At 34.8% G+C, this 27,904-nt stretch overlaps 1 protein-coding gene across 1 annotated transcript; it reads right to left on the reverse strand.

Moving 5' to 3' along the window:
- Positions 1-19,164: 19,164 nt before the first annotated feature.
- Positions 19,165-19,782, reverse strand: LOC140989392 (zinc finger BED domain-containing protein DAYSLEEPER-like). The gene has a single exon (XM_073458597.1). The coding sequence runs from the start codon at positions 19,780-19,782 to the stop codon at positions 19,165-19,167; it is 618 nt and encodes a 205-aa protein (XP_073314698.1).
- Between the last annotated feature and the right edge of the window lie 8,122 nt (positions 19,783-27,904).

A 27,904-nucleotide genomic window follows, 5' to 3' on the forward strand; every position in this document is an offset into this window, starting at 1 on the left:
TATTGCATTAATATTTGCAATTAATGAATTGATATGCTTGCTCTATTGAGTTTAGACGAGTATTAGATGAGTCATCTTGTGACATAAGTGCCGGATAGTGATAGAATCGTCACTGGCATATTGCACATTGTCACATGATAGGAATATAGCGGAAGTGCCAGAGTCTTTGACGGATAGGTCAGGACATCGGACGTTTGGTCATATCGAAGTGGATAGAATTGGAGTTGCTTCTATTACTGATGTTCGATATGGAAAGGGCCAAAGTCCATGAATAAGAACGTACCACCACCCCGATCGGGAGTGTAGGTGGGTGTATGTTATTATTCAGATCGAGATCCCTAGATTAAGACTGAGTCGAGTCTGAGTCTGAGAATCACGAAGAGTAATTCATTGATTGATATTGATTTATGTTCCTGATTTTGGTACATGTTTAGACTATGAATTTTTATTGATATTGATCCATGTTTCGGATTATGATACATGCGATGAATACTTGATTCATGTTTTGATTAGGATGCATGTTATGAATATCTTTTATATGCTTTTACATGGATTATATGATTGCATGTATACATGGTTTATACTGAGAATGTAATTCTCACCGGAGTTATCCGGCTGTTGTCTTGTTTGTATGTGTGCATGACAACAGGTGAGACAGGATCAGGGTCAAGCAGAGAACGAGACAGGACTAGTTAGCGTGGAGATCCGGGCTCAGAAGTAAATTAGGATTCATCACTGATATGTAGTTGGACCTAGTTGAATTATTATAGACAATACAATATTTGTATGTTTATGTTTAATATGTATTTCAGATTGATTTACATTACGTTTCCGCTTTGTATTTTAGAAAAAAAATTTTAAACCCTGTTTATTATAATTGATTAAATTGTCTCAATGATGATTAAGAATATGATTAGCGTCCGGGTCCCCACAGTTCTAGTTTTTGAATTCTTGTTTGAATATCCTTTAATATTCCAAGAATTTCTTCCTGGTTTTCAAGGATTTTTTCTACTTTTTGCGGTACAAAATATAGCATGTTGCCATAATTTTGTACTGTCTTTTGAATTTCTCTAAGATCTAAAGAGAGCTTAGAGGAATCTGGTACTATTTCTATAAACTTATTTGATTGAATCATAAGTTTACCTGAGGGTGCTGAGGCTTCCCTTTCTGTTCCTGGTATCTAACAATAGTTAGAAACTCTTGTCTATACTCCAAAATATTGGAATAAGTCTTGTAAATTATTTTTTTCGAACCTAAGTCCGGATTCATAATTTTCGAAATTCTCTTCCTCAAACATTTCGTTTCTTTATAATAATAAATAATGTGTTTGTAATAAATTAACCATGCTCTGATACCATTTTCGGACCGCGTGGGGATCAATTAAAATAAAATAGGGAATAAGAGGTATTTTTGTCTTTTTTAAACTTCTAGGGAGTTTAAACAAATGTTTTTAGGTGTAGGGAGTTGGAATGAATTTGAGTTGGGTGTTAGGGATTTATTTACAATTTACCCATAAAAAGGAGTTAATTAAGATTAATATCTAGTAAATTTGTTGAGGACTATTTGTATAAAACTGAAATATTATATACAACATGCCTCGATCGATAATTAATTATTTCATTTGTGGACGCAAGTATTTATTTTCTCTGTAAATTATTTTTTGTTTGAAGAGATCAGTAATTTTAGAGCTTCTTTACTTTTGAATATATACATATATATATATGGACCAAGTGGCTAAATCCTCTTTTTCCATCCAATTTCTTATTAATGTGCAAGAAACGAATCAAATATTAACATAGTCTATATATATATATCGACTATTAGTTATTGGGATATCAATGTTTAGATATTTTGGAAGTCATCATATATGATATATGATTATTGTAACGTTCCAAAAATTTGAAGGTTCGTATGAACAATTGCATGCAAATTATAAATTTTTTATGTATTTTAATTAATTTATTATTTTTAACGCATTAATGCATGATTTTAACATGAATATATATGTTTAATTCTTTATTGATTAAAATTGCATGATATAAGGATTTTAACAATATTTCACACTCTGACGAGGAACAGAGACTGAGAAAAATTAAGAAAAAATGTTTTTATTAAATAATTAAAATATAGTGTAATTAATTGAGATTTTTGAAATGAGTCTTGGTGGAGTATTTTTATTCGTCGGGTCATATTTTTAATCGGTACGCAAAATTTAACGAGTTGAGGGATTTTTTGAGGACTTGCGCAATATTTAAATGTACCAAACGAAATATTTTTCGGGAGTATTTTTGGGCTTAATTAGATTATTTTATTAATTAATGAGCCTAAAATCACTTTAACATATTTATTTTTAATTAAAAGTGTAAGGTCCAAAATTTCAAATGACATAATCCAACTGCATGTGAATTTAGGAAAAATGAGAAATGACCAATTAAATGATTTTAATGACATGAGTTAATTGAGATATGCATGATTACATGTTAAGATATGATTTTATTATTTAAAGGCATAAAACTGTATTTTCAAAGGTTATTCAAGATTCGATCGAGGAACGGAGATCGATGGCTGAAAAAAGAAAAATATCTTTATTAAATAACTGTTTTCAATTATTGAAAATAAGATTGATGCTAAATGGTTTTTTTTTGAACATTTCATGTTCACAATCTTGATTTTGATATTAACAAAACTTGTTATTTTGTTTCTAATAATTTATTGTAGTGCGTATAAAGCTGGAACTGATCAGGTTTCGAACTGATCATTTAATTGAGCCAAAAATGAAGCTATTGAGACGCAATTGAAAGTACCAGCTGATTGCCCAAACTGAATCAGCTCAACTGACATATCAAAGAACAGTTCAGCTGATGTCCAGCTGATAGGTGGTTTAGCAGGAGAAGTTTAGAAGCCCAGCCAGCTGATGAAGAACTCGACTGATGAAGAGCCCAGCTGATCAGTTCAACTGACGAGTCAACTGATTTCACCAACCCAACTGAATATCAGTTCAGATGACCAGTTAGGAATCAATCAGTTGCAGATCAAGACAAGCTGATCTAAAGTGGATTCCAGCTACGCACAAGGGTACAAAGCATATGTACTATTGAGAGTACAATAATGGACGTTGAAGCAAAGTATAAAGCCAAAATGTTCCAGAAGACTGTCGGAAAAGTCGAGACACAAATTTCAAGGAACACGTTCAAGCTGCAACGGATACAATAATTGAGTCTCACTGTACGATCAAGCCTTCACGCCTATAACTAGAAGATCATTGAAGAGCAAAAAAATTATGTGAGTAAAAGAAGAGAGGGCACGCTTACTGCATATCAGCTTCAAAAAGCAATCAGTCCAAAGAGAATACACAAAGACATATAAGCTTAGTTTAAAAGCTCTTTTCCCTCAGTGTGTGAGAACACCTTTCTAGTGTATTCATTGTTCAGTTCTCACCCACACTCACTCACATCCACCACCCAAAATATAGTCTTGCACAAAGACATTAAACTTGTGTATGTAGTCTTTGACACACAGACGTTAAACAAGTGTTGGCTGGGAGGTGTTGTTGTAACGCCCCGAAAATTTTAATGTCCACGCGAACCACATGCATGCAATTATTAAATTTCTTTGTATGATAATTAAATGTTTTAATTACATGGATTAATTATGTTGTGCATATTTGCATGTTTAAAATATATTTTTATACATGATTGCATTAAAATGTATTTTTAAAGATTATTCGAGTTGCGATCGAGGAACGGAGACCGATGGCTGAAAAATAGAAAATGATTTGTTAAATAATTATTTTTAATTATATGGGTGATGCTTTTTATTATTTTTTTGAAAATAAAGGGTTTTGAGATGAATTTATACGCCGGGACGTAATTTTTATTAGTGTTGGTTTTTCAACAAAAATACAAACGTTTTGACAACCTTTATTAAACAAAATTAATTTTTATTAAACACTAATGGACTAATTGGGCCTAATTAATATGGTTAATGGGTCTAAGCTAGTAAATAGAGTTTAATTAGGATTCTAAGCATTATTTAAACAAAAAATTCACCCCATAATCCCCATAACCCACGCCCCACCTCGCCAATTCAATCAAAACTCTCCCCTTAAACACAAGTCACGGCACACACATCAAACTTCAAGAGCAAGAGTTTCGAATTTCAAAAGGAAATCAAGCCAAGGTTGATCTTCGTCGTTCTTCGATTCGTCAACGTAAAAATCTTGCGTTTAAAACGTAAAGGCACGTCATAATTCTCCTTTTACTCATCCATCACACCATAGTATTTATCTAATTGTGTTTTGCATGAAAGACAAGTTGCATCATGTTATATTTTCGGATTTGCATCATAGGTGATTTTTAAGTCTTGTGTTTTCATCCAAAAACTTGTTTATTATGTGGTTTAGGGACTGCCATGAATTAGGATATGAATAAGCATGTATTTACAGAATTTTAAAGGCCTAGAACAGACACACAAAACAGCGAACCAGAAACTTGCAAGCTGGACAGAAATATGGTGTTTAGGGGTCAAGGTGATCGGTTAAGGGGGAAACTTGGGGTGTGGCTCAGCTCGGCTGGGGCCAGGGCTAGCTAAGGTCATGGGTGGGTCAAGAGAAGAGTCCTAGCCATGATAGGACTCGATACAAGAGGCTGGAAAAGAGTCCTAGCAAGCTAGGACTCCTTCCCGTGAGTGTCAAGGAAGTGGCGCAGATTTGCAGCAGCTTGTGCAGGAGAGATGGCTAGGCCTGGGGGCTTTGTGCTGGGCTAGGTCAACTCTTTAGGGTCCTAGGAGGGTGCTTGAGGGGCTGGTTCAAGGGGTGGCTCTGTGGTTGGGGCCCTAGCAGCAAAAACGTGGAGTCCTATCCAAGGAGGAGTCTTGGCCATGGCTTGCATCTGCTGGTGTGGCCTTGGTTCGAGCTTGTGGTCAGTTCCTAGGGGTGATAAGGGTCCAGTAGGGTCCATATGTGGTCTGGGTTGAGGTTGGCTCATGGTGGTTCGAGCATGGCTCGATGAAAATTCAAGTTGGCTCAAGGGTAGTCTAAGAGGGTTTCTCGGCTATTTTGCAGCTTCTGTAGGGCTGCGGTTTTGGCAGTTAAGTTCAGGTCCTATGGGTTATAATGGTTCAGTAGGATCCCTAGGTGGGTTGGCTTGGGTGTGGCTTGAGGTGGCTCGGGCGTGGCTCGAGTATTTTGGGTGATGACTCGATGTGTTCATTAATGTGTCAAAAACAAAAATTAAAAGGCTAAAATTGAAACCATGGGTCCAAGGGTGTGGCTCATGACTTGGAAGGGTAGAATAAATAATAAAAATGCTATGTTTAAATTTTGGGATCAAAATAACGAGTTTTGGATTTATCCGGGATTTAATCGCCGAAACGCTAATTAAAGAATTAATCGAAAAGCCTACTTTTAAGCTTTATAAAATTATGAAAAATTATATTTAAGATCAAATAATTATTAAAAGTCTAAGTTTTTAATTTGGGAGTTTTATATTAAGGTTTGGTTTAATTCGAGATTAAAACGCATTAATACGTCGCATTTAAAGATTAATTTAAAAGTCCTAGATTTAAGCTAAATAAAAATATGAGAAAATTCATGTAGACTTAAATAATTATTTGGGACTTGTTAGAGTCAATGGAATTAAAAAAAAGTCAAAAACGTGAAATTTTACGTCTAGGGGTAAAAGGTCTTTTCACACTTAAAAATTAGTAAACGTCATGACAGTGTCCTGAATGTTGTTTTATATGCTAATATGATTATTTTAAATGTTTATGGATGTTTTCATGATTTAATATACCAAAACGTTTATTTTAAATGTGTATGATTTAAATGTTTACTTAAAAGATTTATGATGTTAAAATGTTTATTTTAAAACATTTATGGCTTGTTTTGGATTTTTATATGTTTAAATATTTATTTTAAAATGTTTATGGATTTTGGGTAGGTTTAAATATTGGTTTTAAATGTTTATGAATTTTTATATGTTAAATTATGATGTTTAAATGATTATGGATTTTTATGATTTAATATGGAAATTAAAAGACATGTTGCATGCTTGGTTTCGCAAAATCAAAATGATACGTATATGCATGATTTTTATTAAGTGATTATAACATGTTGAAGGACGTGAAGGGATTGTGACTAATACGATGATATGTTGGAGATATCGTGAGGGTTATGGTCCCAGTGAGAGCCCGACGATTGTATTTCCTTAGATATGGATATGTATATGTATATGATGATATGCTTTGGGATACGTGAGAGGAAAAGGCCCCAGAGGGAGCCCATTTTCGGGAGAAGGTCCCAGAGGGAGCCCATGCGTGGAAAAAGGCCCCAGAGGGAGCCCGTCTATGGAAGAAGGCCTCTGAGGGAGCCCCGACGATCGTATTTCCATATTATGATGTAAGGACAAGGCCCAGTTGACCGGTGAGAGTGTCATTTGTGTCCCCGCCGCCCAGTACTGTGGTTACATGTAGATGGATCCATCGCCCAACACGTATATGAACACGAAAATCACAATCAACGATCTTAATTCAACAAAACACGTATATGAACATGAATATGAATATGTATATGTTGATGATGATATGGATATGTTTATGATGATATGAAAATATTTATGATTCTACATGTTTATGAAAATGTTTTATTTAAAGTTTATGCATCATGAAAAGTTTATGAAAAATGCTTTTGTTTAAAGTTTATGCATCACGATGAAAATTATATTTTAAGTACAAGTATTTTTACGATGCATGTGATCTGTATATGTAGTACTTGTTATCAAGAATATGATGTGCTGAGTCTTTAGACTCACTAGGTGTGATTGATGCAAGTGATTATGATAATATGTTAATGGAGGTCTTGATGGTTAACTTTGCTGGACTGAAGGTGCACATAACCCGAGGACCGACGCTAGTTTTTCGCACTAGTTATGAATTATGATTTTAAGTTATATTAAAAATATTTTTACGAATTTTTATTTATGTTTATGAGTGGTTTTTGAGAGGTTATAGTATGGGCTATACTTTTCAAATAATGTTTTTAGGTTCGTAAAACGTTTGACGATTTTATACTTTAAAATATTTTCCTTTGGATTTTTAAATGTTAGTGGGATGTTTATTTTTAAAAGGGTGTCAAGTTATTTTAAAGTATATATATATATATATTTTGAATTATGGAGATTAAGGAGGAAAAAAAATTCCAGTACTTTTTAAGAAAACGAATAGCAGAAGTTTCAGCTGCCTTCAGTCTAGTTTAGGAGTTCAGTTAGGCAGTGGGTAATTCCTAAGCTGAGTGAGTTTGTACAAGGTGTTGTATAAATCAAAGTCTTCTAGTGAATCCTACCCGAGGTGGTAGAAGGGGTGACGTAGGAGCAGTTAAAGTCTCTGAACATCCATAAACATATCTTGTGTATTTTCCTGTTTAACTAATGTTTTCAAACTGATTTGATCTGTTAGAGCATCTGTCAGTTCAGCTTTCACTATAACTAAACTGATATATGGTAAAACTGATATCTTGCTTTTCAGTTATTCAGATTACACAAGTTAAAAGACTTCCAAATATAGCAGCTTTCTTCACGAAAGATTACTTTGAGTATTTTCCGCTTGGTACTTTAACCAAACTCGATTTAATTCATTGGTGTTAACATTCTTAGAACACGAGCTATTGCAGCTCTTGGAGAATATTTTGTTTGAAGCACATCTGGTGCCCAGCACACGATCCTTCAATTGGTATCAGAGCTGGTTGTTCTAAGAAGAACATTTTTGACAAGTTGAAGCAAGCTCTGATTTCAGCGCCAGTATTATCGATGCCATCGGAGCAAGGGGAGTATGTTCTTTATACCGATGCTTCGAAACTTGGTTTGGGTGCAGTTCTGATGCAAAAGGACCGAGTTATAGCCTATGCGTCGAGACAGTAGAAGGTTCGCGAGAAAAATTACCCCACTCATGATCTCGAGCTTGCAGTAGTGGTATTTGCACTGAAGATTTGGAGACATTACTTATATGGGGAGAAGTGCAAGATTTTCATCGACCATAAAAGTTTGAAATACTTCTTCACCCAAAAAAAGCTGAATATGTGGTAAAGAAGATGGCTAGAGTTGGTAAAAGACTACGACTGTGACATTAGCTACCACCGAGAGAAGCTAATGTGGTAGCAGACACATTGAGTAGGAAGACAACAGTTATTACTCAATTATCACTTCAGAGACCTCTGCAGTCCGAGATACAGCGGTTTGAGCTTACAGTGTATGCTAGGTCCGAGGCCCCTAATCTTGCCACCATGACAATACAGTCGACTTTGCGAGATAGGACCCGTGAGGGTCAGTCTACTGATGAGTAATTGCAAAAGTGGAGATTGAGAGATGAAGCCAAGAGTCGGAAACTATATTCTGAAGAAGATGGCATAGTTTGATACCGAGATTGACTATGGGTTCCTAGTGGCAATTCTTTGATAAAATTCATTATGAAAGAAGCTCATGATACTCCATACTCCATACATCCTGGAAGTACGAAGATGTATAAAGACTTGCAATTATTATATTGGTGGCCGTGCATTAAGCGTGATATCCTGCGATTTTTATCCGAATGTTTCACATGTCAACAAGTTAAAGCAGAGCATCAGAGGCCAACAGGAAAACTTAAGCCACTTCCTAATCCCGAGTAGAAATGGGAAAATATCACTATGGACTTTGTCGTGGGATTACCAAGAACTATAAAGGGATTTAATGCTATATGGGTGATAGTAGATCGTCTTACGAAATCAGCGCACTTTCTACCTATCAAGACGACATTCACTATGACACAGTATGTCGATTTGTATATTCGAGAGATTGTTCGACTGCATGGGATTCCCGTATATTGTTTTTGATAGAGATCCGAGATTTACATCATCCTTCTGCAAGAGTCTGCATGCAGCGATGGAGACTAAATTATTATTCAGTAAAGCATTCCATCCTCAAACCGATGGTCAGTTTGAGAGAGTAATTCAAATTTTGGAGGATCTACTGCGAGCATGTGTGATTGATTTTCAAGGGAGTTGGGAGTCCAAATTACCTCTAGTACCTATAATAATAGCTATCAATCATCAATAGAGATGGCTCCATACGAGGCACTATATGGAAGGAAATGTAGATCACTCATACATTGGGACGAGGTTGGCGAACGAGGAGAGTTTGGACCGGACTTGATCAAGCACACCGCCGAGTTAATAGTCAAGATTCGAGATAAGATGAAAACTACTCAGAGTCGACAGAAAAGCTATGCAGATAAACGTCGAAGAGAGTTAGAGTTTGCAGTAGGCGATCACGTTTTTGTAAAAATAGCACCTATGAAGGGTGTTAAGTGATTTGGCAAGAAAGACAAACTTTGTCCAAGATTCATAGGGCCATTTGAGATTTTGGAGAGGATTGGAACACTAGCCTATAGAGTGGCATTGCCACCAATGCTATCCGGAGTACACAATGTGTTCCACATATCTATGCTGCGCAAGTACATGTCAAATCCTTCACATGTACTAAATCATGAACCACTGCAATTGACTCCAAATATGACATATGAGGAAAGATTTATACAAACTTGGCTAGACAAGAAAGAAGACTCCGAAACAAAGTCATACTAATGATCAAGGTCAAGTGGCTAAATCACTCGGAGGAAGAAGCTACTTGAGAAACCGAGAGGGACATGAGGAGTCGCTACCCGGAGTTATTCGGTAAGTTCTAATTTCGATGACGAAATTTTATTTATGGGAGAGAGGAATTGTAAGGTCCGAAATTTAAAATAACGTAATCCAACTGCATGCAAATCTAGGGAAAATGAGAAATGACCAATTAAATGATTTTAATGACATGAGTTAATTGAGATATGCATGATTACATGTTAAGATAGGATTTTATTATTTAAAGGCATAAAACTGTATTTTCAAAGGTTATTTGAGATGCGATCGAGGAACGGAAACCGGGGGCTGAAAAAGAGAAAATATTTTTATTAAATAACGGTTTTCAATTATTGAAAATAAGATTGATGCTAAATGGTATTTTTTTTAAAATAAAGCGTTTTGAGGTGATTTTATACGCCGAGTCGTAATTTTTAAAGGTATTCGAGTTTCAACGAAAATATGAACTTTTTGACAACTTGGCTAATAATTTCACGAACTTCCCTAAACGAAATATTTTAAATATGCACTAATGAGTTTAATGGGCCTAGTATACCATACTAATGGGCCCAAGCTAACAATACACTTTTTAATTTGAATAAATAAGCCCAAAACCCTTCATACCACACGCCCCCTCCCCTCACAAAACACACGAAGTCTCCTACCAGCAAAACACACGCACACACGTAACTTTTGAAGAGGAAATAGCCACAGTTTTGAAGGAAAAACAGCCTAGGGTCTTTTACGCCGCCGTTCTTCGAATCGCCACAACGTTTTCGTGAGTAATATACGTAAAGGCACACCATAAACCTTTCTTTTCTCATCTATCACACCAAAATATTGTTTTGAATTGTGTTTGCTTGAGAAACATGTTCAACTCTTGATTATTTTCATTTTAATGCATTGGTATATGATTTTATGTTCCAAAACTTGATATATATTTGCGTGAAGGGGCTGCCATGTTAAAGGATCATAGAGGGATGCTTTTAAACGAATTTTAGGGCCGCACGATGCACGGTTAGGGAAGCACACAAAACTGGAACAAGCTGGAACGCAATTGGTGCATGTTGGTTCATAGGTTTCGGCTAGGATGTACACCAGTGCACGGCTCATCTAGGGCTGGAACAAGGCTTGGGCTAGGCGTGGGTGAAGGTGAGGAAGTGTCCTAGCCACGCTAGGACTCGTGCACATCGGCTAGGAAGGAGTCTTTGCGTGATAAGACTCCTCCCATGCAAGCCGATAGTGTAGCTGTGCGCAGGGAACGTGGCTCGGCCAGGGTTGTCAGGGCAGGGCTAGGATAGGTTTGAGGGTGGTCCAGTGAGGGTCACGAGGGTGAGGGCTTGGGTGGTGGCTAGGGCGAAGGGGCTTTGTCGAGTTGGAATCCATAGGCGTAAGGGAAAGCAATCGCCTGGCTTCTTGTCTTCGTGCAGGAGGTTGCAGCGGGCTAGGGGATGGTTCAAGGGGTTATGGCGAGTCAGTAAGGTCCATAGACGGTTGGGAAAGTGCTTGGCTTGGTGTGGCTCGGGCTCGGCTCGAAGAAAACGTGAGATGGCTCGAGGGTGCTAGGGATGGTTCATTTTTAGGGTTTTAAGGGCTAAGGGTCAAACCATAGTCCATGGGGGCCAAATCATAGTTCACGAGGGTAGCTTAGGTATAAAAAGTCTATGTTTAAAATTTGGAAAGAAAATATTAAAATTTGAATTAATTTGGAATTAAAACGCTCCACGAATTAATAATTTCGAATTAAAATCAAAAGCCTCGAATCTAAACTAAATAAAAATATCAGAAAATTTATGTAAGCTTAAATCATTATTTGGGATGGTATAATGTCAACGAAAGTAAAAAAAAGTCAAAATCGAGAAATTTTACGTCTATGGGTAAAATGGTCATTTTACACCTGAAAAATATTAAACGTCATGGCAGTGCCCTGAATGCTGTAATATATGTTAATATGATTATTTTAATTTTTTATGGAATTTTATGATAAAATGTTAAAGCTAAAAGATATGTGCATGCTTGGTTTTAAAAGAAAAATGATATTTATATGCGTGATTTTTATAAGTGATGAAAATACGAAACGTTGGAGAACGTGAAGTAATTGTGACTATTATGATGTTATGATAATATGATTGGGAATATCTTGAGGGAAAAGGCCCCAAAGAGAGCCCATTTATGGGAGAAGGCCCTAGAGGGAGCCCGACGATCGTATTTCCATATGATGATGATAAGACAAAGCTCAGTTGACGGGTGAGAGTGTCGGTAATGTCCCTGTCGTCCAGTACTGTGGTTATATGTAGATGGATCAATCGACCTTATGATGAAACAAAAGTCACAATTAACGATCTGAATTCAATAAAAGGAAAATGTAATGATGAAATGATATATGATATGATATATTGAAAGAAAAAATGTTTATGTTTATGCATGTTCATGAAAAGTTATTTTAAGTAAAAATATTTTACTGTTGCATGCGATTTTATACATATTACTTGTTATCAAGATTAAGGTTTGCTGAGTCATTAGACTCACTAGGTGTGATGGGTGCAGGTGAGCATGATATTAATGTTGATGGAGGTTTCGATGGTTGATCTTGTTGGATTGAAGGTGCACATAACCCGAGGACCAGTGCTAGATTTTCCGCATTATGGTTATGATTTATGTTTAAGTTTATGATAAAGATTTTTACAACTTTTATGATGCTTTTTGAGTAGTTTTGAGAGGTTGTTAGAGTTAGTCTTATTTTGAAATATTGCTAAGTTAGGTTGTTAACGTTTGACGATCTTATGTTTTGAACTCTTTCCTTTGAATTTTCAAACAGTTGGTTGTTTTAATTTTAAAATGGTGTCAAAGTATTTTAAAGTATATATATATATATATGTATCGGCCGAAACTATTAGAATAGAAAAAATATTTCTAGTACTTTTTAAGATAAACGAGTAATGGAAGTTTCAAAAAGCCCATTAGCACTAATTATATTATTAAGCCTACACTCAACCCTAAACCTAATTTCATTACCCTCATTTGGCCGCCCCCTCCATAGTATTCAATAACAACTCTCCCTCGAAAAATACAGCAGCACCCTCGAATTTTCCTTAAGCATTTCAAAAAATCCTCCCCCTTCGCTCCGGTGCACGTTCTACACGTATAACTCAAGGGTTTCGAGCGTATATGTAACGGCCTCTGAATACGTACTTGAAAATTTGCGGAAAATTTAAAATTTTTCTTTTTAATTAATTAAAATGCATCATTCATAAATAAATAACTGATAAAAGTTTAACCATTCAAAATAGCAGCGGAAGTAAATGTTTGTTTGCAAGATAATAATTTAAAACAATTCAACAACGAAGAAATTTGTTTGAGTCAAAATAGTAAATGCTAAAAACATGAGGTCCTCGGGTTCCACTACTGCCGACCCAAGCTAGCTCACTGGTCCCCTCCCTCGGTCCCTGCATCATCGGTACCTACAACAATCAAGTCTAGTGAGTCTAAAGACTCAGCATGCATATATCGTAAATAACGAGTAAATAAATAATAAAATTGCATGCAAGTGAAAATATCATGTCGTGAGGCATAACGTAAAATATCGTGTCATGATTAATTATAATACGTGCATAACTGAACTGAAAATCATAGTGAAAATGTTTGCTCCTTGGAGCCCTGTAATGAAATAACTTGTAATAATTTTCTTGGTGAGATTATGGTCTACGCAAGTGGCCCCTGAACTGAACTGAACTGACCGGTAACTGGCGACCGGGTGGTACCAAACTGAACTGACCGGTAACTGGCGACCGGGTGAAGTAATAATCCCATGATAGTAAAGTGACCACAAGCAATATCGCATAAATCTCAAAATGAATATTTTGCACGTAATATAATTAAATAACATAATTGAATATGAACAATTTCGATTTTCTTGCATTAAAATCATGTACTTGCGATATTTAAAAATACCTATATGGCTTGATTGAAGAGTGAAAGAAGATATAAACATGCCTTGGTTTGTTTTGACAGAAAACAAACGAAATAACGACGCGGCGCAGCGGAGACGGAGTGCTCTTCACTTTCTTACTTTTTCTCTCTTAATTCCTTTAAACCAAACATGCACCATAATTATTATAATAGCGAAAAAATCGTAAACATGATGCATGAACATTTAAAATATCATAAATTTGTGCTCAGGGCGTTGCCAAGTCCAAAATCTCACATCGGGTGCAAAATGACCATTTTGCCCCTGGAAACCCGAAAATTATCGTTTCACCCCTAGACGAAATTTCACGTTTTTGACATTTTCCTAATTTCAATGACTCAAACATGTCCCAAATAATTATTTAAGCCTACATGAATTTTTTCGTATTTTTATTTGGCTTAAATCGATGACTTTTAAATTAATATTTAAATATAACATATTAATGCGTTTTAATCCCGATTTAAACCAAACTTTAGCATAAAATTTCCAATTTAAAAACTTAGACTTCCAACAATTATTTGAGCTTAAATATAATTTTTCATAATTTTATTAAGCTTAAATCTAGGCGTTTCAATTAATTTTTTAATTTACGTTTCGTGCGGCGTCTAAATCCGTAATAAATCCAAAACTCATTATTTTGATCCGAAGCTTACCAAACTCCTTAAAATATCCCAAAACATATTTAAAAGCATCCCTATATATAAACTCGAGCTCATTTCATAACTTAACCGAATTGTTTTAAAACTTGAAGCGGTGTCTCGGTTTTAACCCGAATCAACTCGAAACTTAACCGAATTTTTTCCAACTTTTTACCACACCTAATAAACACTTACCATCAAGACTCAACCCTTAAACCTTTCTAAACAGACCCTTAAGGCTACTGAAAAATTCTGCAAGTTGCCGAGCAAAAATTCTAGTTGTCCCATCTTCCCCTTCTTCGATCCTAGGCTACCAAGAATGGAACTAGCTACTAAATCACCTCATCTAGACCAGCCTAGGACCCCTCTGAAACAGCTTGAGCCTACGGCCACCCCTCAAGCAGCCCGCAACTTCCTTATACTCGATAGCCTTCGAAGGACACCCTCACTCGGCCAACACCCAATCCGTGAAGCCAACAGCTTCAAAGGCAAGACCAGCAGCGTTCATGCATTTCCAGACCAGGTTTCAGACCCACCACGAGTCTGTACGACGTCTAGAGTCATCCTTGTACCACCAGCCTTCGCCTACCCACCGATCTAGACAAAGAAACCAAGAAACCCCTAGCCACTACACCTCTCGGCCTTCACTCCAACCCTACTGAACCTTACACCAGCCTCATGACTTCACTAACCTGCTCTGAACAGTCCCTTAGCATCAAACAAACGGCAGCCCCCTTGCACAAATCAAGAAAACGTGAGACTTATAACAAAAAGAAGGCAATAAACCCAAGAAAATCGAAGATCTTCCATGGACTAGCTTGGATCGAAACTTTTCATGCATGAACACAAACCTCAGTATATAAAACGTATATGATGCATAAAGAATGATACAAAGCGTGCCTTTGTTGATTGAAGAGCAAGAACGAGGTGAGGGAACCCGAGAGAACTTTTTTCCTTTGCAAGTATGATTGAAAATCAAGGCCACCAGCTGGTTTTAATTCTGAAACCGAGGATAAGGGAATTTGAATAGGGATGTCTGCTGTTGGGAAGGTGATAATGAGTGTAGGGTCAATATGTAATATTTAAATAGTTATCTATTAGTTTAATGAGCTCTTAATTTAAATTAAAAGGAATTAAAAGATTTTTAAGTCCGATAAATTTAAAAATAGGTCCATTAAATCTAAACATACTCCTGAAAAATATTTTGTGTTGGAAAGTTTTTGAAAACATTAGCCGAACCCTCAAAAAGTCCCTCGATTCAATAAAATTTACATACCATTATAAATAAAACCATGTGGTTAAAAATACCCAATAAATCCCAATTCTTGAAAAATACTTTTAAAACATCTTATATTAATTAATAAAAATTAATCGTGTAATAAAAATAATTTTCCTGAAAATTCTCCGGTCTCCGATCCTCGTTCGAGCGTGAAATGCATCTAGAAATCCTAATGCATGAACTGATAAAATTCATGAAATAAATCCCTATCATGCAATAATTATGCCTAAAACGCATGAAAATAATTAAACACAAATTAATAAAATAAACATGCATTTTATGCTTTAAAAGAAATTAATAAAATACCAAAGAAATTTAATAACTTGCATGCATGCCAACTTTTTAAATTATATTTACTAACATGCTAAATTACCACTTCTTAAATAAGTCTTTATTAACTTATCTCAATACTCCATCTCCAGTCCGGCCTCACTTATTTAACTGAAAAGGTGACAATTAAACTACTACGTAAAATAAATAAATTTAAAGAAAAGAATTTAAATACTCATGCAATAAAAATCATTTTAATTTAAATACTAGAAATTATGCATGGCTTATACGCAGTCCAAGTTACGGGTTCTACAGTATAATCGCAAAGGTACGCCTATATCTCGTTTCTTTGCATCATTCACATCATTATATGTTGTTAATATGTTTTTGCATGAGAATCATTGGATCTATCATGTGGTGTAAGCTTTATACGATTTTTGTCATGAAATATGCATGTTATTTGCATGTAACTCACGTTCTTGTTGTTCTTGTGTAAGGGGCTGCCGATTTGAGGTGCTAGGGGGTTGTACATGTCGAGAGTTAAGGTGTCAAGGTGCTGGAGTCGAGACTTGGTCGGGCTTGGGTGAGGGCCGATCGGTTTTTGAGAGGCTAGGGTTTCCACAACTATATCGGGAGAAAGGGGCGGTGCAGCCGTGCATGGCTTGATTCCAGCCGTGCACCAGACCCTAGTGGGTCCATGACAGGGCTGGGAAGGGGCCGTGAGCAGCTGGACATGAGGGTAGAGGTGACGGGAAGGGAGAAGGGCTAGTCGAGTCACTCCTTGGCAAGATCGTACAATGCACATGCTTGGAGCTGTAGGCATGGTTAAGGTTAGTCCAGTAGGGTTTCCACAGTCTGATCTTGGTCCTAGGTAATGTCGGTTCAAGGTTGGTTCAGGTTGGTTAGGTCTAGGATTGAAAAATGGAAGGTTTAGTGCACTAGGGTTTTCGGTGCATGTGTGCCAAAAATTCCAGTAGGTAGCAGGTTTTAAGGGGTTCAAAATGACTGGAATTGTGTTGTTTAGGGGCTGATAGGGTGTGAATAAGTTGTGGTTATAATTTGGGAAAGTTTGGTTAAGTTTCGGGTTAAAACCGGGACCCTGGTCCAAATTTTAAAACGAATCGTAGAAGTTACGGAACAGGCTCAAGGTTATATCTAGGAAATGATTATAATTATGTTTTGAGGTGTTTTAAGGAGTTTGGTTGGCTTCGGGTCGAAATTTTGAGGTCCAAGGGTAAAATGGTCATTTAAGGTTTCTAGGGACAAAATGGTCATTTTGCACCCGAATTGAGTTAGCAGTCCTGACAGCACCCTTAATACAAAATTTCATGTTTTAGATGCTTAAGTTATCACGAACATGACTTTTATGTAAATATGAAAAATACGTCGCATTCTTGATTTTAAGGAAATTTACGTATATGCATGATTTTTATAATTGATGAATATGATGATATGTTTTGAATGATGGGAGTTCATTATGACTAATACGAATACGAACATGAACATGTAAGGCCAAGGCTCAAAGGATGGGTAAAACAGTTGCTGATGTCCCCGCTGTCGGGTACCACGGTTATACGTAGATTAATCCATCGATTAGAGCTGATACGAAAGTCACAACTAATTATCTGAATTCAAATAAAGAAAATGAACACGTATATGTTGACATGATGAGATATGTTATGGACACGTTTATGTTTTGACACGTTATGTTTAAGCTCATGCTTTTAATATCATGAAAGGTATTTTAATTACAGTACTTTTTACTGTTGCCTATGATGTATATGTATTTGCTATCACATTTCAGGTGTGTTGAGTCTTTAGACTCACTAGGTGTAAATGATGTAGGTGAGCATGATTATGTGGAGACTGGAGGCGCTGAAGGCTGAGTAGGCTGAGCTGGCGGTGCACATGAAAACCCGAGGACCTTGCATTTCTTTCGCATAATATGATTATAAGACATGGTTTAAGCAATATTTTTAAATGATTTTGAATCTTGTTTTATGTTGTTGAGTTGTCAGACTTTTGATAATACGCTCGAGTTTCTATTTAAAACAGAAGACTAGGAGATTGATTATATTTTAAGATTTCATATATCTGCAGTTTTTTTTAGTCAGTGATTGGATGAATTTTAAAACGCATAAGTAACTTATTTAAATGTTTATGAGTGTGTGTATTTTCGGTTAAACATTTTTTTGTTCAATAGAATTTTAGCACGAGACGTTTCAGTTGGTATCAAAGCAAAAGTTCTTGTAAAAGAATGTGCCACCGCCAGCTTCAGAAGCTCAGTCGTCAGGCCTCAAGTTTGTAAGTTTACATATTTTAATTGTTTTGAATGTTTTATGATATCACCTACATGTTTACATGATATATGTTTTACAGTACATGTTTATCTGTCTATATACATGTTACGACATGAAATAAGAAATTATATGATTTTCATGCATGCTGGCTTTGTGGTGGAATTGAACATGATTAAGAATTTCGCTAATGGGCATTAGGAAATATTGAAAATGATTTGACTATATTGATTTTTGATTAACAGTACTGATGATCTATTTTTTGGATCATAAGTTAGTCATGAAGATTATGAATACTTTTGGGAGATGTAGATTTTCTAAGAAAATAGGGATGATACATGATTAATAGTTAGATATGTCAATGGGGTGGGTATGGGGCGGGTATGGCTAAACCCAAGACCCGCCCTATAAAGAAAATTCGGAACCATTACCCGCCCCACCCCGATTAAATATTCTTCGAACCCTCCCCATCCTGTATACGAAATGGGGTCGGGTAGACCCGCCAGACCCATGAGACCCGAATTTTTTTTATATGAAAACAGTAATCTTATTATCACATGATTGAATTATGAAACAAACAAGCCTCTAAATATAACACAATAGAAAACTAATTCATATCTCCGACCACACTTAATAATAACAAACAAAGTACTTTCATAACATAATGAATTACATAAAAAAAAGAGTTACTAGCTCTCCAAAAAAAAGTCTTGACATCTCCAAAAATAATTCATAACAGAATTTAAACAGATCAATATAAAATCAGCGAGTAAGCATGATTTCAGACACATTCTTCAGGATCATCTTCTTCTTCATCAAGAATGGTGGGACAAGTTGGTAATTACTTGAAGAATTACCTACAAAATTAAAGAGAGAAAGTACATTGAAAATATAAAACTGTAATTTAAAACCGTAAAAAAATGTAATTTAAAGAGAAAAAGTACAGTATCAAAATTAAAATGAAAGTACAATAACAAAATAACCTTCCACCTCACCTCACAACCATCTTCGTGAGCACATCAATGCCTCCAAAGTCTTTGGATGAAGCCTACTACGATGAGGATCAACTATTCTTCCACTATTGCAAAAGTAGATTCAGATGCAACAGTTGACACATGAATATCTAAAATATCCTTTGCCATTTTATGTAAATTTGGATATTTGACCCCACTCGCCTTCCACCAACTAAGAATATCAAAATGTTGAGTTCGTGGCAAGACAGTTTCTTCCAAATACATATCCAACTCGGTTAGGGCTTTTGACGCAGCTTGGCTTGAACTTGAAGCCACAAATTTATCATACATATCTAAAATATTAATATCAGATGCATCAATATTAGAAACAGACGAAGTCCCATCAATCCCTGAACCACCACTATTTTCCAATGATTTTTTTGTCTTGGATTGGTAATCCACCAATAAATCACAACAATTTTGTCGAACTTCATCAATTTTAGATTGTGATATTTCATCATAAATTAGGGGAAAATAAAATTCAACAAACTTCATCTTATATATAGGATCCAATACATTAGCAACCCTCATCATAATATGACAATTATCCCAATATTTATCAAATTTATCATTTATATCCACATATATGGGGCGGGTATTATAGAACTCATGACCCGCCCCATACCCAGATGGGTCTGAAATATTGGACCCGAGACCCACCCCATGACCCATTTAGTATGCCCAAACACGCCCCAAACGGGGCGGGTCCATTGCGGGTCTGGGTAAAACCCGGACCCATTGACATCTCTATTAATAGTTGAGTTAATTTTTGAGAATTTCATATAAGGAATAATGATTCGAAGACTACGATGATCTTTAGAAGTATAAAAATGTATAATTTGGGATTTTAGGTATTGATGTAAATGTAAGATTGGCTATGTGAATTGATTTTGAGTTTAATAAGTTTAAGATTATTGAACTTTATGTTACGATAAACCTATAAAATGAAATTAAGAACGCCGAGAACTTATGGATAATTGTAGAATTTTGAAATTAAGGACCAATTGGATAATTTTCGAGGAAAATAGCAATTAATTTTGCCATTGTTAAGAAATTTGGGGAGTGTTTTAGCAATAAGTGAGAATTGAATGGTTAAATGATAGGAATTTTCGATGATTTAGGCATGAAGGGATAATTAGAACCTTGAAATATCTGGGTTATAATAAGGAATGGTAATCAAGGGCATTATAGTATGATTCAATATTGGGATTGAAAATCTAAGCGTTAGTGGAATAATGTTGTGGCAAATTAAGAATTTAGAATGATATCAATTTAAGATAAATTTGATCAACTAGTTAAGTTATATGATTAGACATTAAGTTAACATATTTTCGGGAACTTATGGTTTGATTCACATGTATAATAAGTTTTAGTCATGATCTTAAGAGTTAAATTTAATTAGGATTGAGGAGACATAAGAACACCATAACACTTATTTTATCAGAGAGACGCAGCGGAAGTGTGGATTATTGGAATACTAAAATTAAGAGTATAGACTTTTTAATTATCGAGGATCAACGAAATTCGGAGACGAAATTCAATTTAAGGGAGATAGATTGTAACGTCCCAAAATTTGAAAGTCCACGTGAACCAAATGCATGCAAGCTATCAAATTTCTTATGTATTTTAATTAATTTATTTTTAAGCATTAATGCATGATTTTAACATATATGTCTAATTATTTGTTCATCAAGATTGCATGATATAAGGCTTTTAGCAGTATTTCACGCTCGAACGAGGAATGGAGATCGGGACAATTAAGGAAAAATATTTTTATTAAATAATTATTTTTAATTATTTAATATATGGTATAATTAAGTGATTGTTTCGAAAATGGGCCTTGGTGAGTATTTTTACTCTACGGGTCATATTTTAGCTGGCGCGCAAAATTTAGCGAGTCGGGGGACTTTTTGAGGACTCGGACAATATTTTCAAAAACGTACCTAAATGAAATATTTTTTGGGAGTGTTTTTGGGCTTAATGGGATTATTTTATTTCTTAATGGGCCTAAAATCCTTTTAATCTTTTTATTTTTAATTAAAAGCCTATTAGCACTAATTATATTATTAAGCCTACACTCAACCCTAAACCTAATTTCATTACCCTTATTTGGCCGACCCCTCCATAGTATTCAGCAGCAGCTCCCGCTCGAAAAATATAGCAACAGCTTCGAATTTTCTTCAAGCTTTTCAAAAAAATCCTCCGCTTTCGCTCTCGCGCTCCCGTGCACTTTCTACGCGAATAACTTAAGGGTTTCGAGCGTATAATCGCAAATACACGCCTTTATCTCGTTTCTTTGCATCATTCACATCAATATACATTTTTTGTATGTTTTTGCATGAGAATCATTCGATCTATCATGTGGTGTAAGCTTTATACGATTTTTGTCATAAAATATGCCCGAACCATCAAAAAGTCCCTCGAATTGCTAAATTTAGCGTACTGGTTTAAAAATACGACCCGACGAGTAAAAATACCTACCAAAGCACAATTTTCAAAATACTCCCTTAAAACACTTCATAATAATTAATTAAAATTAATTATTCAATAAAAATATTTTTCCTAATTATCTCCGGTCTCCGTTACTCGTTCAAACGTGAAATGCAACTTAAAACCCTAATGCATGAAACTTTAACAAACCAAGAATTGAAACTACATATTTATGAAATAAACATGTGTTTAATGCATTAAAACAATTTAATAAAGTAAAATAAATTTAATAACTTGCATATATGTGGTTTACGTGAACCTTCAAATTTTCGGGACATTACAATCTATCCCCCTTAAATTGAATTTCGTCCCCGAAATTCGCTTATCCTCGCTAATCAAAATCTTAGGCTCTAAATCCTAGTATCCCAATAATCCACGCTTCCGCTGCGCCACTCTGGTAAAATAAGTTTTAGGCTATCCTTATGTCTCCTCAATCCTAATTAAATTTTCCTACCAAAATCCTCGATGCGAATCTCAACTTAAAACGACCCATGGTGACTTAGTTCTATTCTACTATGGCCTCGAATTTTGACTCATCTCGCAATTTCTCATACTAGAGATGGATGTCCAAACTTATCGCACCTTACTTTTCTTACAATATATCCAAAATATTCATCGACCTATTACATTAACATTTATGCAGTTCAACCTAAGAAATATTTCTATCCTCGGTAATACACTTAAAAGTGAAACCTTATCTCAACCCCATAATAATATTAGCCTAAGATCCTTGAATCGAATCTTTAGCTTACGGCACCAAACTTACGTAACTTAGCTATTTACAAGTACATCCCAAATATAAAATTGTTGTCAATCTTAAATTTCGAGTATCGATAATCCAAAAAAACCCAAAATACACAATATTTATCTTATAATTAATTAAAGAAACCTTTCTAGCATCAATTACATGCTTAAACTATTTGCTTCTCAATTATAATATAGTTGAGGCCTAAGACACTTGGATCTTTCTCATTGGAACAACTGTCGCATCTTGACGCATCCTCAATGCTTAATTAATACTAGCGTATAAAACTTAATGAGTTCTTCCTTGTTAATGATGGACTAACTCTAATAAATCAGTTTCACTTATAACTCATAGAATTCTAGAATCTCCATATCAAAATTTTTGATTTCTTACTCGATAAAAATCTAGATGTTCGTTCATTGATAACCTATGTTGAACACAAGTAATTCCATTTTGGTTTTATTTCACCCAAAATTTTCGTATAAACGCCTATCCCTTAAACTTGTAATTCACCTACATAACCCAAATAGTCTTTAGATAACACAATTCCAACACACATATCTACTTAATCTCAAGTTTCTTAATGACTTTCAAAAACTCCTCAAGACATGATGTCTATCTCACTTCTTACATGCGTCTTTCAAGTAACCTAACCATCAATCATACCCAGCTTTCTAGAAAAATTTAACTTTAACAAAGGTATAATTTTAGCTCTTAAAATCATGATTAAAACTCATGCTACATTAAACCTTAAGTTCCCAAAAATAAGTCAACTTAATGTCTAATCTTATAACTTAACTAATTGATCAATTTTACCTTAAATGGTCATCACTCTAAATTCTAAATTTGTCACAACATTATTCTACTAACACTTCGATTTTAATGCCCAATATTGATTCATTCTACAATGCCCTTGATTACTATTCCTCATAACATTATAACCAAAATATTTCAAAGTTCTAAATATCCCTTGAAGTCTAAATCTTCGAAAATTCATATAATTTAAACAATTCAATTTTCACTTATTGCTAAACCATCCTCAAATTTCTTAACAATTGCAAAATTAATTCCTAGTTTTCTCGAAAATTATCCACTCGTTCTTTAAATTTCGAAAATTCCTCAATTACTCATAAGTTCTTGGCATTCCTAATTCTATTTTATAGGTTTTGCGTATCATAATGTTCAATAATCTTAAGCTTATTAAACCCAAAATCAATTCTTATAACCAATCTTACATTTCCATCAATACTTAAAATCCCAAATCATACATTTTTATGTGTTTTTGCATGAGAATCATTTGATCTATCATGTGGTGTAAGATTTATACGATTTTTGTCATGAAATATGCCCGAACCCTCAAAAAGTCCCCCGACTTGCTAAATTTTGCGTACCGGTTTAAAAATACGACCGACGAGTAAAAATACCCACCAAAGCCCAATTTTCGAAATACTGCCTTAAAACACTTCATATTAATTAATTAAAATTAATTATTCAATAAAAATATTTTTTCTAATTATCATCGGTCTCCGTTACTCGTTCAAGCGCAAAATGCAACTTAAAACCCTAATGCATGAAACTTTAACAAACAAAGAATTGAAACTACATATTTATGAAATAAACATGCATTTAATGCATTAAAACAATTTAATAAAATAACATAAATTTAATAACTTTCATATATGTGGTTTACGTGTACCTTCAAATTTTCGTGACATTACAATCTATCCCCCTTAAATTGAATTTCGTCTCTGAAATTCACTTATCCTTGCTAATCAAAAGCTTAGGCTCTAAATCCTAGTATCTCAGTAATCCAAGCTTCCGCTGTGCCACTCTGGTAAAATAAGTTTTAGCCTATCCTTATGTCTCCTCAATCCTAAATAAATTTGCCTACCAAAATCCTTGATGCGAATCTCAACTTAAAGTGACCCATGGTGACTTAATTCTATTCTACTATGGCCTCGAATTTTGACTTATCTCGCAATTTCTCATACTAGATATGAATGTCCAAACTTATCGCACCTTACTTTTCTTACACTATATCCAAAATATTCATCGACCTATTACATTAACATTTATGCAGTTCAACCTAAGAAATATTTCTATCATCGATAATACACTTAAAAGTGAAACCTTATCTCAACCCCATAATGATATTTGCCTAAGATCCATGAATCGAATCTTTACCTTACGGCACCAAACTTACGTAACTTAGCTATTTACAAGTACATCCCAAATATAAAATTGTTGCCAATCTTAAATTTCGAGTATCGATAATCCAAAAAACCCAAAATACACAATATCGATCTTATACTTAATTAATGAAACCTTTCTAGCATCAATTACATGCTTAAACTATTTTCTTCTCAATTACAATATAGTTGAGGCCTAAGACACTTGGATCTTTCTCATTGGAACTACTGTCGCATCCTGACGCATCCTCAATGCTTAATTAATACTAGCGTATAAAACTTAATGAGTTCTTCCTTGTTAATGATGGACTAACTCTAATAAATCAGTTTCACTTATAACTCATAGAATTCTAGAATCTCCATATCAAAATTTTTGATTTCTTACTCGATAAAAATCTAGATGTTCGTTCATTGATAACCTATGTTGAACACAAGTAATTCCATTTTGGTTTTATTTCACCCGAAATTTTCGTATAAACGCCTATCCCGTAAACTTGTAATTCACCTACATAACCCAAGTAGTCTTTAGATAACACAATTCCAACACACATATCTACTTAATCTCAAGTTTCTTAATGACTTTCAAAAACTCCTCAAGACATGATGTCTATCTCACTTCTCACATGCGTCTTTCAAGTAACCTAACCATCAATCATACCCAACTTTTTAGAAAAATTTAACCTTAACAAAGGTATAATTTTAGCTCTTAAGATCATGATTAAAACTCATGCTACATTAAACCTTAAGTTCCCAAAAATAAGTCAAATTAATGTCTAATCTTATAACTTAACTAATTGATCAACTTTACCTTAAATGGTCATCACTCTAAATTCTTAATTTGTCACAATATTATTCTACTAACACTTCGATTTTCATGCCCAATATTGATTCATCCTATAATGCCCTTGATTACTATTCCTCATAACATTATAACCAAAATATTTCAAAGTTCTAAATATCCTTTGAAGTCTAAATCTTCGAAAATTCATATAATTTAAACAATTCAGTTCTCACTTATTGCTAAACCATCCTCGAATTTCTTAACAATTGCAAAATTAATTCCTAGTTTTCTCGAAAATTATCCACTCGTTCTTTAAATTTCGAAAATTCCTCAATTACCCATAAGTTCTTGGCATTCTTAATTCTATTTTATAGGTTTTTCGTATCATAATGTTCAATAATCTTAAGCTTATTAAACCCAAAATCAATTCTTATAACCAATCTTACATTTCCATCAATACTTAAAATCCCAAATCATACATTTTTATGTGTTTTTGCATGAGAATCATTTGATCTATCATGTGGTGTAAGATTTATATGATTTTTGTCATGAAACATGCCCGATCCCTCAAAAAGTCCCCCGACTTGCTAAATTTTGCGTACCGGTTTAAAAATATGACCCGAAGAGTAAAAATACCCACCAAAGCCCAATTTTCGAAATACTGCCTTAAAACACTTCATATTAATTAATTAAAATAATTATTCAATAAAAATATTTTTCATAATTATCCCCGGTCTCCGTTACTCGTTCAAGCGCGAAATGCAACTTAAAACCCTAATGCATGAACTTTAACAAACCAAGAATTAAAACTACATATTTATGAAATAAACATACATTTAATGCATTAAAACAATTTAATAAAATAAAATAAATTTAATGACTTGCATATATGTGGTTTACGTGGACCTTCAAATTTTAAGAACATTACAGTAGAGTGACAGGAAGGGTGAAGGGCTAGTCCGATCACTCCTTGGCAAGATCATACAATGCGCGTGCTTGGAGCTGTAGGCGTGGTTAGGGTTGGTCCAGTAGGGTTTCCACGGTTTGATCTAGGTCCTAGGTAACGTTGGTTTAAGCTGGTTCGGGTTGGTTAGGTCTAGGATTGAAAAATGGAAGGTTTAGTGCACTAGGGTTTTTGGTGCATGTTTGCTGAAAATTCCAGAAGGTAGCAGCGGGTTTTAACGGAATGGTTGGGATTGTGTTATTTAGGAGCTGGTAGGGTGTGAATAAGTTGTGGTTATAATTTGGGAAAGTTTGGTTAAGTTTCGGGTTGATTCGGGTTAAAACCGGGACCCCGGTTCAAGTTTTAAAACGAATCATAGAAGTTACGGAATGGGCTCGAGGTTACATCTAGGAAATTATTATAATTATGTTTTGAGATGTTTTGAGGAGTTTGGTTGGCTTCGGGTCGAAATTTTGAGGTCCAGGGGTAAAATGGTCATTTAAGGTTTCTAGGGACCAAATGATCATTTTGCATCCGGATCGAGTTAGCAGTCCTGGCAGCGTCCTTAACACAAAATTTCATGTTTTAAATGTTTGTGTTATCACGAACATGACTTTTTATGGAAATATGAAAAAAAAACGTTGCATGCTTGATTTTAAGGAAATTTACGTATATTCATGATTTTTTTAAGTGAGGAATATGATGTTATGTTTTGAAAGATGGGAGTTGGTTGTGACTAGTACTAACACGAACATGAACATGTAAGGCCAAGGCTCGGTGGATGTGTTAGACTTAATTTAATTGTGGTGATGAGAGTCAAAACCAGTAGATCGCGTTAGTAAAACCAGAAGACATTACAAAAGCAGTACTAGAGATAAACAGAAGCAGAACTTAGCTTTAACAAGATCAGAACCTATCGTTGATATATTAAATGTTACCGTTACTTTACCTAATACGAGTATTAAATGCACCATTAATGCTGAACTAAGACATTTAACGCTCTTTACCAGTTTTGGTATGAAACAAGACTGATTGTTTCATAGCTTTTTGCAAGACCCATTTTAGGTACTAAAGATGATCTTGCTCAGGAGTTTCAGAAGCCTTTTTTGATTATAGACGTTGGACTCAAGTTTTCTATATATATTAGGTTCAATCCTATATAGAAAACAACGTTATTATCATTATCTACGCAACGATTATTCCAAAGTAAACTTGATCTATCTTCAAGTACTTATCTTCGAAGCTCAACATTCAGAAAAGCAGCACACGCTCTATTATCAATATCCGATCTTCTGAGATCGTATTGTGCTGATGTTTCTTAAATCTCTTCAAGCTAAATACTTTACTATATCTTTGAGAAGAGTTTGTAAACTGGAAAAGAGTCTTTTCCAGAACCTTGTTGTATTTGTTTTACTAAGTTGTGTAACTAAGAGTTTCAGTAGGCTAAGGGTAAGCCCTACTGAAGTGGGTGTGTACAAGTGTGTATCGTAATATCCAAAGTCTTTTAGTGATACCTTCTGGAAAAATAAGAAGGGGAGACGTAGAAGATTTTATCTTCGAACTTTCAGAAACAACCACTATTCTACCGCCTACTTTTTATTGTATTTCACCGTACTCCATCGGATCGTTTCCTCACTTATTTTTGT

The sequence above is a fragment of the Primulina huaijiensis genome, chromosome 12, assembly GCF_012295235.1.
Source record: "Primulina huaijiensis isolate GDHJ02 chromosome 12, ASM1229523v2, whole genome shotgun sequence".
Lineage (NCBI taxonomy): Eukaryota > Viridiplantae > Streptophyta > Magnoliopsida > Lamiales > Gesneriaceae > Primulina > Primulina huaijiensis.